The sequence below is a fragment of the Bombina bombina genome, chromosome 7, assembly GCF_027579735.1.
Source record: "Bombina bombina isolate aBomBom1 chromosome 7, aBomBom1.pri, whole genome shotgun sequence".
In the NCBI taxonomy this organism is placed as follows: Eukaryota; Metazoa; Chordata; class Amphibia; order Anura; family Bombinatoridae; genus Bombina; species Bombina bombina.
Window position 1 is genome coordinate 496,131,896 of NC_069505.1, and position 13,063 is coordinate 496,144,958.

General features: G+C 37.3%; 1 protein-coding gene across 1 annotated transcript in view; it reads right to left on the reverse strand.

Annotated features, from left to right (window-relative positions):
- Positions 1–383: 383 nt before the first annotated feature.
- LOC128666850 (cytochrome P450 2C15) overlaps positions 384–13,063 on the reverse strand; it is a 100,402-nt gene continuing 87,722 nt past the window's right edge. Inside the window, exons 7-9 of the mRNA XM_053721652.1 lie at positions 9,572–9,759; positions 8,563–8,704; positions 384–923 (exon numbers count right to left, since the gene is read on the reverse strand). Coding sequence (XP_053577627.1) covers positions 742–923; positions 8,563–8,704; positions 9,572–9,759 — 512 coding nt within the window. The 3' untranslated portion in view covers positions 384–741. The remainder of the gene's footprint in view (positions 924–8,562; positions 8,705–9,571; positions 9,760–13,063) is intronic.

Sequence of the window (13,063 nt, forward strand, 5' to 3'; positions counted from 1 at the left end):
ATGCTAATAACTGTTTATGTATCCACCATAGCATTAACACCTTCCTACCTGAACCACAACTAAGCCCTTTTCCACTTTGCACAAGGCCATTCCGTCAAAAAAAAACTGAAATCATCTTCTTTTTTTTTTAACTAACACACACATAACCAAGCTTCCCCCTAATGCAAAGACATTAATCTATGATCATGTAAGGTCTTCTTTCTTGTTGGATGGATGGGTGGAGGAATGGCAAACTGACAGAGGCGTAACTAGAAGCCGCAGGGCCCAGGTACAATTGCGACCTCTGCCCCCCCTGTAGTTTCGTCCCTGCCAACTGATAAATAGGTGAATTGGTAAGATTTTACTATTTTAAAAGCTTTCCTGCCTTTATAATCAAACCAAGATTATTTTTTGTGTATTGCCATTTATTCATACATAGTTGTTTAAATTTCACAGCAAATACAATTTGTGCAATTGCGATCAAAATACATCCCAAAAGTCTCCCCTTTGTAATGGTCCATGTTCTTTTAATACAATCACTGTGGTTGTGTTGTGCTTTCATGATTATCTTAAATAATCAGAATATAGAACTTCTTCAATGTAGAATAAATATCCCCAAAACATTCTTCTACAGGTGTAAAGAAAAAAACATTGAGAAAACTTTAAAGGAGTTGTTCTTGTTATTCAGGATGTTGTCTTCATGATTCAGATCCAGGTCTTCTCAAAAACAGGTCTAGGCTAAGCAGCTTGGCCTTTATATTGTTAGCGAGGGACGGCATACATAGTATATTTCCTAGGTCTTGATGCGTTGGTGTTAGGTTCAGGTGTGATCTCAATGTCCTTTTCATCTACTGTTGGCTTTAAGGTAAACTTCTGTAGTATGATGGTTAAGAAAAGAAATAACTCCATACGGGCCATGCCTTCACCAGCGCACACTCGTTTTCCTGCAATAAGAAGATGGGAGACAGAAGTATATCAAGATGAGAAAAAAACAATCATGAAACCTTCTACATAAAAGGCGTATGGTCCATAAAATACCATTGTAGAACCATCCACACAATGTTAACGGAACAAATGAAAACATTAAAAAAAGACTATGTGAAATGATATACAACGGACCTTGGTTTGTACCCAGCCACTTCTGTGTTGTCTGGTGCTGTATGACATTATCTAAGGTATCCTAACCTCTATTATGGACACTGCAACATGCCACTGTTTTAAACAGTGATAATATATTGTTGATAGCTCTAGTATTAGTATTTCCCTTTTGTTTTTATGACAGAAAACCTACCAAACAACATATTTTTTCCCCTTTCTGTTTTTCTTCAATGAGGTGCAGCTGATCAAGGGTTTACAACAAACAACAATTAAAGGGACATGATACCCATATTTTGAAGCACTTGAGAATGATGCAGCATAGCTGTTAAAAGCTGACTATAAAATATCACCTGAACATTTCTATGTAAAAAGGAAGATATTTTACATCAAATTTAATTAGAATTCACACTGTAAAGAGACTTTAAGCAGCCAATCAGGAAGCAAGTCACAGGAGGTAGTGTGCACCTGGCATGTGCAGGCACAGTTATGTTATTTTCCTATTCAGTATAAAGAAGTTTCATATAAAATCTCACAAGATTTCAGTGAAATCTCAAGAGATCACAGCAAACCAATGAATGACCTTAGCACTGCTGATGCTGATTGGCTATTTGTTTTCTTTCATTTTGCAGCACTTAAATTACTATTGTAAGCGGACATGATTCGCTGTCAGCATTTAACAATGCCGTCCCCTACTCTCTGGCGGCCAATCGGCCGCTAGCAGGGGCTGTCAATCATCCCGTTCGAATCAGGATGATTTTAATTCTCCACCTAAAATGTGGCGGACAAGTTAAGAAGCAGTGGTCCTATCGCCTCTGCTTCTTAACTTCTGTTTCAGGCAAACCTGAAACGATGGGGCTCCGAAGTAGCATCCGCTGCTTAATAAATGCCCAAAATATCTTCCCTTTTTTACATAGAGATGCTCAGGTGATAGTTTCATGTTAGCTTTTTACAGCTATGCTGCATCACTTTTAAGGGATTTAGCATGTAGATATTATGTCCCTTTAAGACCCTTTCCAAAGGATATTTTATATTAAACAATAAGCAGAAAAAAACAATATGTGTATGGTGTCATCTGTTATTACAAGTGGGTCGTAAAATATTTATACCATAGCCTCTTAAAGTAGACAAAACTTTTTTAACATGCCCTACACTTTTAATGGATACGGTAGTGTAGAGTTTATTATTAGCATATTCATGAAGCTTGTATTACAAGTGGTGTGAAAAAAAAGAACCACTAAATATAGTATGCAAACCCCAATTCTGGCTCCACGATCGCCTCACCTGTTTCACATCATCTTATTTCAACTTTATACATCGCTATTAGTTAGGGTGACCAAAATTCCGCTTTAAAAAGGGACACATATGAAAAATACATATGTCAGGGTGGTTTTCAGGGCTGTTTAAAGAAATGTTTTGTATAAGAACCCTGAGATATGTATTTTTCATATGTGTCTCTTTTTAAAGCGGCAATATGGTCATCCTACTATTAGTCCTAAATTGCCCTTATCCCAACTTTTTGGGAGTGTGTTGCAGTCATCAGATATGAAAAAAGTGTATATTTTCAAAAATACATTAAATTCACAAAGTAAAACAACAAATAATGTGTTAATAATCGGGTAGATTACGAGTTTTGTCGGTAAAGCTGTGCGGTGCTAACGAGCAGTTTCTGCTCACCGTTCACCTACAGACAACGCTGGTATTACAGGTTTTTTAAAACCCGGCGTTAGCCGCAGAAAAGTGAGCGAAGAGCAAAATTTTCCTCCACATCTCACTGTGATACCAGCGCTGCTTAGCGGTGAGCTGTCTAAAAGTGCTCGTGCACGATTTCCCCATAGGAATCAATGGGGCAGAGCTGGCTGAAAAAAAGTCTAACGCCTGCAAAAAAGCAGCATTCAGCTTCTAACGCAGCCCCATTGATTCCTATGGGGAAAAGCATTTTATGTCTACACCTAACACCCTAACAGGAACCCTGAGTCTAAACACCCCTAATCTTACACTTATTAACCCCTAATCTGCCGACCCGACATCGCCGACACCTGCATTATAGTATTAACCCCTAATCTTCCGCTCCGGGCATCGCCGCCACCTACATTATATTTATTAACCCCTAATCTGCCGCCTCCAAATGGCGCTGCAATTTAACTACAATTATTAATCCCTAATCTGCCGCCCCCAACGTCGCCGCCACTATATTAAAGTTATTAACCCCTAAAAATAAGTCTAACCCTAATCCAATCAGCCAATAGGATTGAGCTGGCATTCTATTGGCTCATTGGATCAACCAATAGATTGCATCAGCCAATAGGATTTTTCTACCTTAATTCCGATTGGCTGATAGAATTCTATCAGCCAATCAGAATTGAAGGGATGCCATCTTGGATGATGTCTTTTAAAGGAACCTTCATTCTTCAGTTGGACGTAGTTTGAAGAGGATGCTCCACGTTGGATGTCTTGAAGATGGACCCGCTCCGCGCCGGATGGATGAAGATAGAAGATGCCGTCTGGATGAAGACTTCTGCCCATCTGGAGGACCTCTTCTGCCCGGCTTGGATGAAGACTTCTGCCCGTCTGGAGGACCACTTCGCCTGGCTTCGTTGAGGACTTCGGCCCGGTTGGGTGAAGACTTCTCAATGTAGGGTGATCTTCAAGGGGTTAGTGTTTTATTAAGGGGGGATTGGGTGGGTTTTAGAGGAGGGTTGGGTGTGTGGGTGGTGGGTTTTAATGTTGGGGGGAATTGTACTTTTTTTCCAGGTAAAAGGGCTGATTACTTTGGGGCAATGCCCTGCAAGAAGTCCTTTTAAAGGCTATTTGTAATTTAGTATAGGGTAGGGATTTTTATTATTTTGGGGGCCTTTTTTATTTTATTAGGGAGATTAGATTAGGTGTAATTAGTTTAATTTTTTTTTTATTATTTTATTATTTTCTGTAATTTAGTGGGTTTTTCTTCTTCATACTTTATTTTATTTAATTGTATTTAATTGTATTTAGTTTAGAGAATTCATTTAATTATAGTGTAGTCTTAGGTGTAATTGTAACTTCGGTAAGGTTTTATTTTACAGGTAAATTTGTCTTTATTTTAGCTAGGTAGTTATTAAATAGTGAATATCTATTTAATAACTATTGTACCTAGTTAAAATAAATGCAAAGTTGCCTGTAAAATAAAAATAAACCCTAAGCTAGCTTAAATGTAACTATTAGTTATATTGTAGCTATCTTAGGGTTTATTTTAAAAGTAAGTATTTAGTTTTAAATAGGAATAATTTAGGTAAAGATAGGAATTTTTATTTAGATTTATTTAAATTATATTAAAGTTAGGGGGTGTTAGGGTTAGACTTAGGTTTAGGGGTTAATAAAAGTAATATAGTGGCGGCGACGTTGGGGGCGGCAGAGTAGGGGTTAATAAATGTAGGTAGGTGTCAGCGATATTAGGGACGGCAGATTAGGGGTTAATAATATTTAACTAGTGTTTGCGAGGCGGGAGTGCAGCGGTTTAGGGGTTAATATATTTAATATAGTGGTGGCAATGTCCGGTTCGGCAGATTAGGGGTTAAAAATTTTATTTTAGTGTTTGCGATGTGGGAGGGCCTCGGTTTAGGGGTTAATAGGTAGTTTATGGGTGTTAGTATACTTTTTAGCACTTTAGTTAAGAGTTTTATGCTACAGCTTTGTAGCGTAAAACCATTAACTACTGACTTTCAAATGCGGTAGGAGTCTTGACAGGAGAGGGTGTACCGCTCCCTTTTAGGAAGACTCGTAATACTGGCGTTAGGAAATCCCATTGAAAATATAGGATACGCAATTGACGTAAGTGGATTTGCGGTATTTTCGAGTCGCGAAAAAAAGGTGAGCGGTACACCTGTACCTGCCAGACTTGTAATACCAGGTATTATTATTATTCTTTTTAATTTTTTTGTATTTTCCATACTGTCTCTACTTTTTCATAATTGGGGTTGTAGTATATAGTATAATTGAATGACTGACAAATACTCTTTAAATGCAAAGACAATATAATAGCCTTTACTTTGAATTTGAAAGGATCAAAAGAATATTTTCTGGAACATTTTAAAATTAATTCAATTTCCCCCTCCCCCTGTATCACATGACAGCCATCAGCTAATAACCAAAAGAAGCATATTTGTATATTCTGTGAGGGCTGAATTTTGTTTTTTTTCCTTCAAATTGCATTCTTACTTATGACTTTAGTTTGCCTTTAAATGGACATTATACACTTTGAGATGATAATATAAAATTATAAATCTTATATATAAAAATAACTATGCAATATACTTTCATTATTTATTGTGTCCCCTTTTCCTGTAATTCCATTCTGAAATGGTGAGCTTTTCAGTTCCTGTTAGAAATGGAAGTGCAGAACATTATAATATACCACTCAGCCATTGGCTGCACACTCTTGTGACCTATTTATAACTGTCCCTAATTGGCCACAGCAGAGAAGATAACCTAAGTTACAACATGGCAGCTCCCATTGTTTTATACACATTAGACCTTTACACTTATTTTGTCCCTATTTAAACAACTGATTAAACCTTATAAAATACATCTCCATGTTATTCTCAGACTAATCTTTTCTTTGAATGCACCATTCTATCTGGCATTTATTTAGTTTTTAATGTCCCTTTGCGGGTTGCTTTCAAGAGAAAAATAGAATTTTTTGATACTTCAAGTAGTAAAGCATTATTTCTTGCTAGTTTGCATAAGGAAACATATGTATTGATATTGAAATGAAGGATAAAGTTGTAAATATTGTATATTGCACACATGGAAGTTTCCTAAAATCTCAACTCTACCATTTAGATTCCACTAGTAAATAGACTTTAGATTATTCAGGTATAGGGTTGCCAGGTGTTCAATTTTCAACTGAACAGTCCAGTATTTTTATGAGGCTGTCCAGTAAAATCTTTACAAAAATACTGGACACATAAAAGTCAATTTTTTTTAAGTTCTTGAGTGTTATATAAGTATAAAAGGCATCTTATACCAAACTGTGTTACAAATATGTAGCAGAAAGATTTGAGGGACAATCAAGGGGGTGAAATCTGGCAGTCAGAAGTAAAATAATTGATATGTATGTTACTGGCCACCAAGGGTTAAACGTACTGTTCATCTGTGAAAAATATAAATTTAATGAGATCTGGGGCCCGATCCGATATGCAGCGTCGCCCGCAGAAGCCGGCGACGCCAAATTTTGTGCAGGTTTGGTATCACATATACGGCGTAACCTAGAAGTTACGCTTGTATATTTCTGGCTTCGGCTGTAGTTTTTTGGCCCATAGACTGGTATACCAAACCCGCACAGTTTGGTATCCAATATACAGCATAAGGACTTACGTGGCGAAAATGGAGAAATCTTACTCCATTTTCACCTCGCCACAAATTGCAGGCGTAGTAAGCCTTACGCCGAGTATTGGAGCCCCGTAACTCCCTAAACTACCTGCAAAATAAAACCTAACACCTAACGCATGCGCAATGTCTATCTACCTGCCAACCGCAATCCCCCACCGCAATCTTTAATAAAGTGCTTAACCCCTAAACCGCCGCTCCCGGACCCCGCTGCCAGCTACATTAAATGTCTAACCCCCTAATGTGATCCCCCTACACCGCCGCCACCACCTATATTAAAATTATTACCCCCTAATGTGAGCCCCCTACACCGCCGCCACCTATTTTAACTACATTAACCCCTAATGTGAACCCCCTACCCCGCCGCCACCTATTTTAACTACATTAATCCCTAATGTGAGCCCCCTACCCCGCCGCCACCTATTTTAACTACATTAATCCCTAATGTGAGCCCCCTACACCACCACCACCTATATTAAATTTATTAACCCCAAATCTAATCCCCCTACACCGCCGCCACCTATATTAAAATTATTTACCCCTAATCTAATCCCCCTACACCGCCGCCACCTATATTAAAATTATTAACCCCTAATCTAATCCCCCTACACCGCCGCCACCTATATTAAATATATTAACCACTAAACCTAAGTCTAATCCTAACACCCCCTAACTTAATTATTATTAAAATAAATCTAAATAATATTAATAATATTAACTAAATTATTCCTATTTAAATCTAAATACTTACCTATAAAATAAACCCTAAGATAGCTACAATATAATTAATAATTACATTGTAGCTATTTTAGGGGTTATATTTATTTTACAGGTAACTTTGTATTTAAATAGTTATTAACTATTTAATAGCTATTGTACCTAGTTAAAATAAATACAAAGTTACCTGTAAAATAAATATAACCCCTAAAATAGCTATAATGTAATTATTAATTATATTGTAGCTATCTTAGGGTTTATTTTATAGGTAAGTATTTAGATTTAAATAGGAATATTTTAGTTAATATTATTAATATTATTTAGATTTATTTTAATAATAATTAAGTTAGGGGGTGTTAGGGTTAGACTTAGGTTTAGTGGTTAATATATTTAATATAGGTGGCTGCAGTGTAGGGGGATTAGATTAGGGGTTAATAATTTTAATACAGGTGGTGGCGGTGTAGGGGGATTAGATTAGGGGTTAATAAATTTAATATAGGTGGCGGCGGTGTAAGGGGGTCAGATTAGGGGGTAGTACATATAATATAGGTGGCTGCGGGGTAGGGGGCTCACATTAGGGGTTAATGTATTTAAAATAGGTTGCCGCGGGGTAGGGGGCTCACATTAGGGGTTAATGTAGTTAAAATAGGTGGCGGCGGGGTAGGGGACTCACATTAGGGGTTAATGTAGTTAAAATAGGTGGCGGCGGGGTAGGGGGCTCACATTAGGGGTTAATGTAGTTAAAATATGTGGTGGTGGGGTAGGGGGTTCACATTAGGGGGTAATAATTTTAATATAGGTGGCGGCGGTGTAGGGGGATCACATTAGGGGGTAAGACATTTAATGTAGCTGGCGGCGGGGGCCGGGAGCGGCGGTTTAGGGGTTAATATATTTATTATTAGGAGTGAGAGGTGGGATTGCGGATAGAGGGGTATATGCGTCGGGCTATGTTTGGGAGGCGTGTTAGACAGTAACGGGAGATTTTATACTTTAGTCAGTTTTTTTATGTGGCAGCAGTTGCTAAAGTGCCGTAAGTCACTGGCGACTCCAGAAATTTGTACTTACGCTTATTTCTGGACATCGCTAGTTTGTCCGACTTACGGCACTTTAGCAACTGCCGGCGCCGTATATGTGATAGCTCGCTGTGCTCGCTGAAACTATGGGCGGCGGAGGTTTCCACGCTTGCACTGAAACCTGCGCCGTATATCGGATCGCGCCCTAAGAGTTGGGGGCTAATGTAGAGTTTTTGGGGGAGACATTTTGTGAATCCCACCTACCAGTGTACCCCAGTTTGCCCAGTATTTTTGTGAAGGGAAGTTGGCAGCCCTATTCACTTAGGAATTGTGAAATGACCGTATGTCTTTTCTTGAAGCCAGTGAGCTATTATTGGTGACTTATTGATCTTACCTACTGAAAATGGAATAAAATTCTCAGATTTCTTAAAACCTCCGTTTTCATCAAGAAAATGATTGGGGTCAAACTGTTGTGGATTTTTGAAATATTTTGGATCCTTCAGGACAGAAGTTAATACCGGAAACAATGTCATACCCTAATATAGAAAAATAAATTAAAGTATTATTTTTTCTTACAATATTTATGATAATTATAGCAAATTTCATCAGTGCTACCAAAAAGATCAAAGTGTACCATAATATTATGATTATGTTAGGAAAGGGATAGGTTTACCAAATTTGCATATTCCAAACTCTTGTGCATCTCATTTCTATATAGCTATTAGATTAATTTTTAGAAACCTGTTAATGGGACACTGTATTATAAAATGTGTTTTTCCTTAATTTGTTCCAAATTATACTTGTTTTACCAAGAGCATAGTATTACATTTATGGGAAATTGATCCTTCATGTTTTTGTTTGTATTCAAAATAAAGGATTTTGCTCATTAAACCCATCACATAGGACATGCCCATAACAGGGGGCTGAGCCTGCAAGTAAAGCAGATCTGCTAATGTTATTTATGTTAGGTCTTGAAATGCTAATTATGACTGGAGGGTTGAATAAACACAAGCAGCTATTTCATATATAAAATCTCTTCCTCCTGTCCCCCACTATTAGATTAATTAGTGCTATTGTCTCCTGTTGACGCAGTTTTTCTACAGAGAATATGTTTGTTATTCATATTTGTAGTATAGGTGGTAGTTTCTAGAGGAAAATGCAGCTATTTCAAATAACAAAATAAAGGTAAAACTTGTCTTTGCAAAGATTTAAATACACTCCAGCAAGTAAAATGTACCATTTGGACAACATTAACATTTTTGAGTACAAAGCCCCTTTCTCTAGAGAATAGAAAGAGGAGGGCACTTTAGTTAAAGCCTGCATTGGAAAAGAAAATGTAAGGAAGTTGCTTGAGACCAGATCATTTGGATTTAAAAGAGAAAACTTTGTTGAATTCCTCTAACCTTTGGGATATGGTATCCTCTAAAGGTTGTGTCTTTGCTGGCTGCATGAGGAAGCCCCATTGGTGCAATATCTGCAAATCTCTGAATCTCATGGATCACAGCATCGGTATATGGCATTTTGCTCCGGTCATCTATTGATGGCAAGCGCTCATGGCCTACCATGCAATCAATCTCATTGTGGACCTTCTCTGAAGACAAATAAGAGTTATAAACACGCATAACAAGAAATAATAGCAAAGACAATGTAACATATACTAGGGCCATGGATTTGAGATCCAATGAATGTGCTCTAACTTCTATGGCAGGGGGAAAATAACTATTTTTATATTACAGTAAAAACAGGCAATACAACTACTGTATAGATGCAATTGTTTTCACTATGCATAATTGAACTTGTTATGGGTAATTACAATTTTAGTTTAAAGAGCTAGAACTAGATGAAAATATTATTACATTATCACCAAATGTATACATGTCCTTAAATGGCCTGGGAATGGGAGATAAGGATAACAACTACTTTTTGATGTAGAATAAATATATAGTGGTGCCGATTCCGTTACAGAGATTTATAAAGCCCTTTTGGCAGGCTTTGCCTGCCTACGACTGCAGGCTCTAACAAGAGAACCTGCACGCCGTATTTAACAAGCAGCGGTCATAAGACCGCTGCTTCCCTACCCTTTTGCCACCTCTTTGGTGGCAAATTTCAATCTCTGTGGTCTAGTCTGACTGGGGAGATTGACAGCTTCTGCCCGTGTGTGATTGGCTGTGAGCGGGCAGGGAGCGGGATTGCACACGAGCGCAAAATAGCGCTCATGTGCAATGCTGAATTCCGCCAGGGGGATTCAGCCCTCCAGATGCTAGCTGCGGCGGACAGGGGCGCGTATGTTTGCCCCTCTCTGCCTCAGCTTGATAAATCGCTCCCTGATTTCTTCAATAATTAAAGAACTTGTATAATACTTCTATAATCTAATGTTTTTTGTCTTCATGGTGTCATTTGTTGAAAAGTATACCTAGGTAAACTCAAAAGCAACCATGCACTACTGGAAACTAGCTGGTGATTGGTGGATGCATATATGCCAGATGTTTTTAACTAGCTCCCAGTAGCACATTGCTGCTCCTACAACAAAGGATAAGAGAATGAAACTAATTTGATAATAGAAGTAATTTGGAAAGTTGTTTAAAATTGTACGCTCTATCAGAATCTTGAAAAAAATGGGTTTTATGTCCCTTTAAGTTTAGCGTGTGGAGAAAAGTCTTAAAGGGACACTGAACCCAAATTTTTTCTTTTATGATTCATATAGAGCATGCAATTTTAAGCAACTTTCTAATTTACTCCTATTATCAATTTTTCTTAATTCTCTTGGTATCTTTATTTGAAATGCAAGAATGTAAGTTTAGATGCCGGCCCATTTTTTTTTTTTTTTAATATACATTTTCTTTTATTGAGGCTTACAATGCATAATTACAGCTTAAAGAAAAAGAACAATCAGAACAATCAAAGAGAAAAAAAAAAACGTTTAAACAAGAATCAATTTGCTTCATATTCAGCATAATATTAACATGTATAGAATGAGCCTCATGTTTTCCGTTATATTCTTAATTTTCTTACACAATTTCTTCCTCTCAGCTGATTATTAACTAACCATTGTAAGACAATTACAGCTAAGGAATAGAGAAAGAGGGAGGAGGGGGAGAGAGAGAGAGAAAAAAAGAAGGGTAAGGAAAGATAGATATTACCAACAATCTAATAAAACTATCTCGGAATGTCTAAAAGGATGTATTAAGTGGAGGAAAGATTCTAATAAATGTGGCCCATTTTTTAAAGAAGAGCATTATTTCTTTTTCTGAGGTTAAAGTCGTATCCATCTGTTCAATAATGCATTGTTTTTTCATATAATTTTTGATTTCTAAGATACTAGGGACCGAGGGGTCTCGCCATTTATTGAAAATTAAATTCTTTGCTGCCAAAATTGTCATATTCCTAGCTTTTTTATGCTCAGGAGATAAAGGGGATTCTGTAAGAAAGACAACCTCTGCCAAAGAGAGAGAGGAGACGGGTACCTTTAATACCTTAATAAGCCAAAATTCTATTTTCCGCCAGAACTGCTTTATCCGGGGGCACGACCATATCATATGGATTAAATCCGCTGCTGGATATGCACATTTTGGACATACATTAAAATTAAAATTATACCATTTAAATCCCTTTAATGTGGTGTAATAAGACCTATAAAGTAATTTAATGTGTGACTTTCTCCAGCTTGCAGATAGAGTAGTCTGCGCTATTATGGCTATAGATTTTTCCACCTGATCCACCTCAATGCCTAATTCGGGGGACAGGAGGTTCCACTTTTGCACTATATAGTTAAGGTTAGAATCACCATGTTGACTAACCACCAAATGATACCAGGTTGAAATGGAGGATAAATATTTTTTAACAAGAATAGGCCAGTTATCTAGCTTTCCCTAGGACCAGCCAAATTTCTCAGTAAGTGAGGAAAGATAATGTCTGGCCTGGAGGTACGCAAAAAAGTCCTTATTACTTAGGTTAAATTCCTGTTTTAATCTGTCAAAGATTTTTATTGATTGGGTATCTTGGTCCATGAATTGAGTAAGAAAAGTCAAACCCATATCATGCCATTTCTGGAAGATTTGAGATTTGAGAGTACCTCCTTGAAATTCTGGGTTACCACGTAATCCCTGAAATTTTGGGATAGAAAGATTGATACCTAGTTTTTGCCCTAACTTTTTCCAAGCCTGTATTATCGTGTATACAGAATTGAGACGTTTCACTTCTTTCGGAATTGAGTGAGTCGGGCAGTGAATTAAAGCTGTAGGATTATAAGGATATAATATATTCGCTTCAAGACTGTTATTAGTAAAATAGTCTTTATTCAAAATCCAAGCTATCACAATGCGTGAGAGAAAAACCAAGCTATATTTACTGAGATCGGGAAGAGCCAAAGTTTATTTATGGAAATTTGGGGTCTCTTGCATTTCCAAATGAAATACCGGAGAGCCCTGTTCAGGCTTTTCCAATCTTTAACTTTCAGAGTGACCGGTAAATTTTGTAAGGGATAAAGAATTTTTGGAGAAGGACCCTTTTAAACAGGGCAATACGTCCTGACAAAGAAAGCAGAAAGTTTTGCCAACTTCTCATATGTTCTTTTATTCTAGATAAGATCGGGGAGATATTAAGACTATACCACTCTTGTGGATTTACTGATATATTGATTCCTAAGTACTTAAAATGGGACACAACTTCTTTAAAAGGTGTCTCAAATAGAGAAGCCTCATTTTTTCTGATCCACATTAATTCTGACTTAGAGGTGTTAATCTTATATCCTGTAAAAGTTCCAAATGAGTTTGTAATCGAGAGTAGTCTTGGAATCTTAATTCTAGAATTGGAGATGTTAACTAGTACATTATCCGCATATAAGGCGATTTTTTGTTCTATAGAGCCAATTTCTATCCCCTGTAATAGCTGCCTGA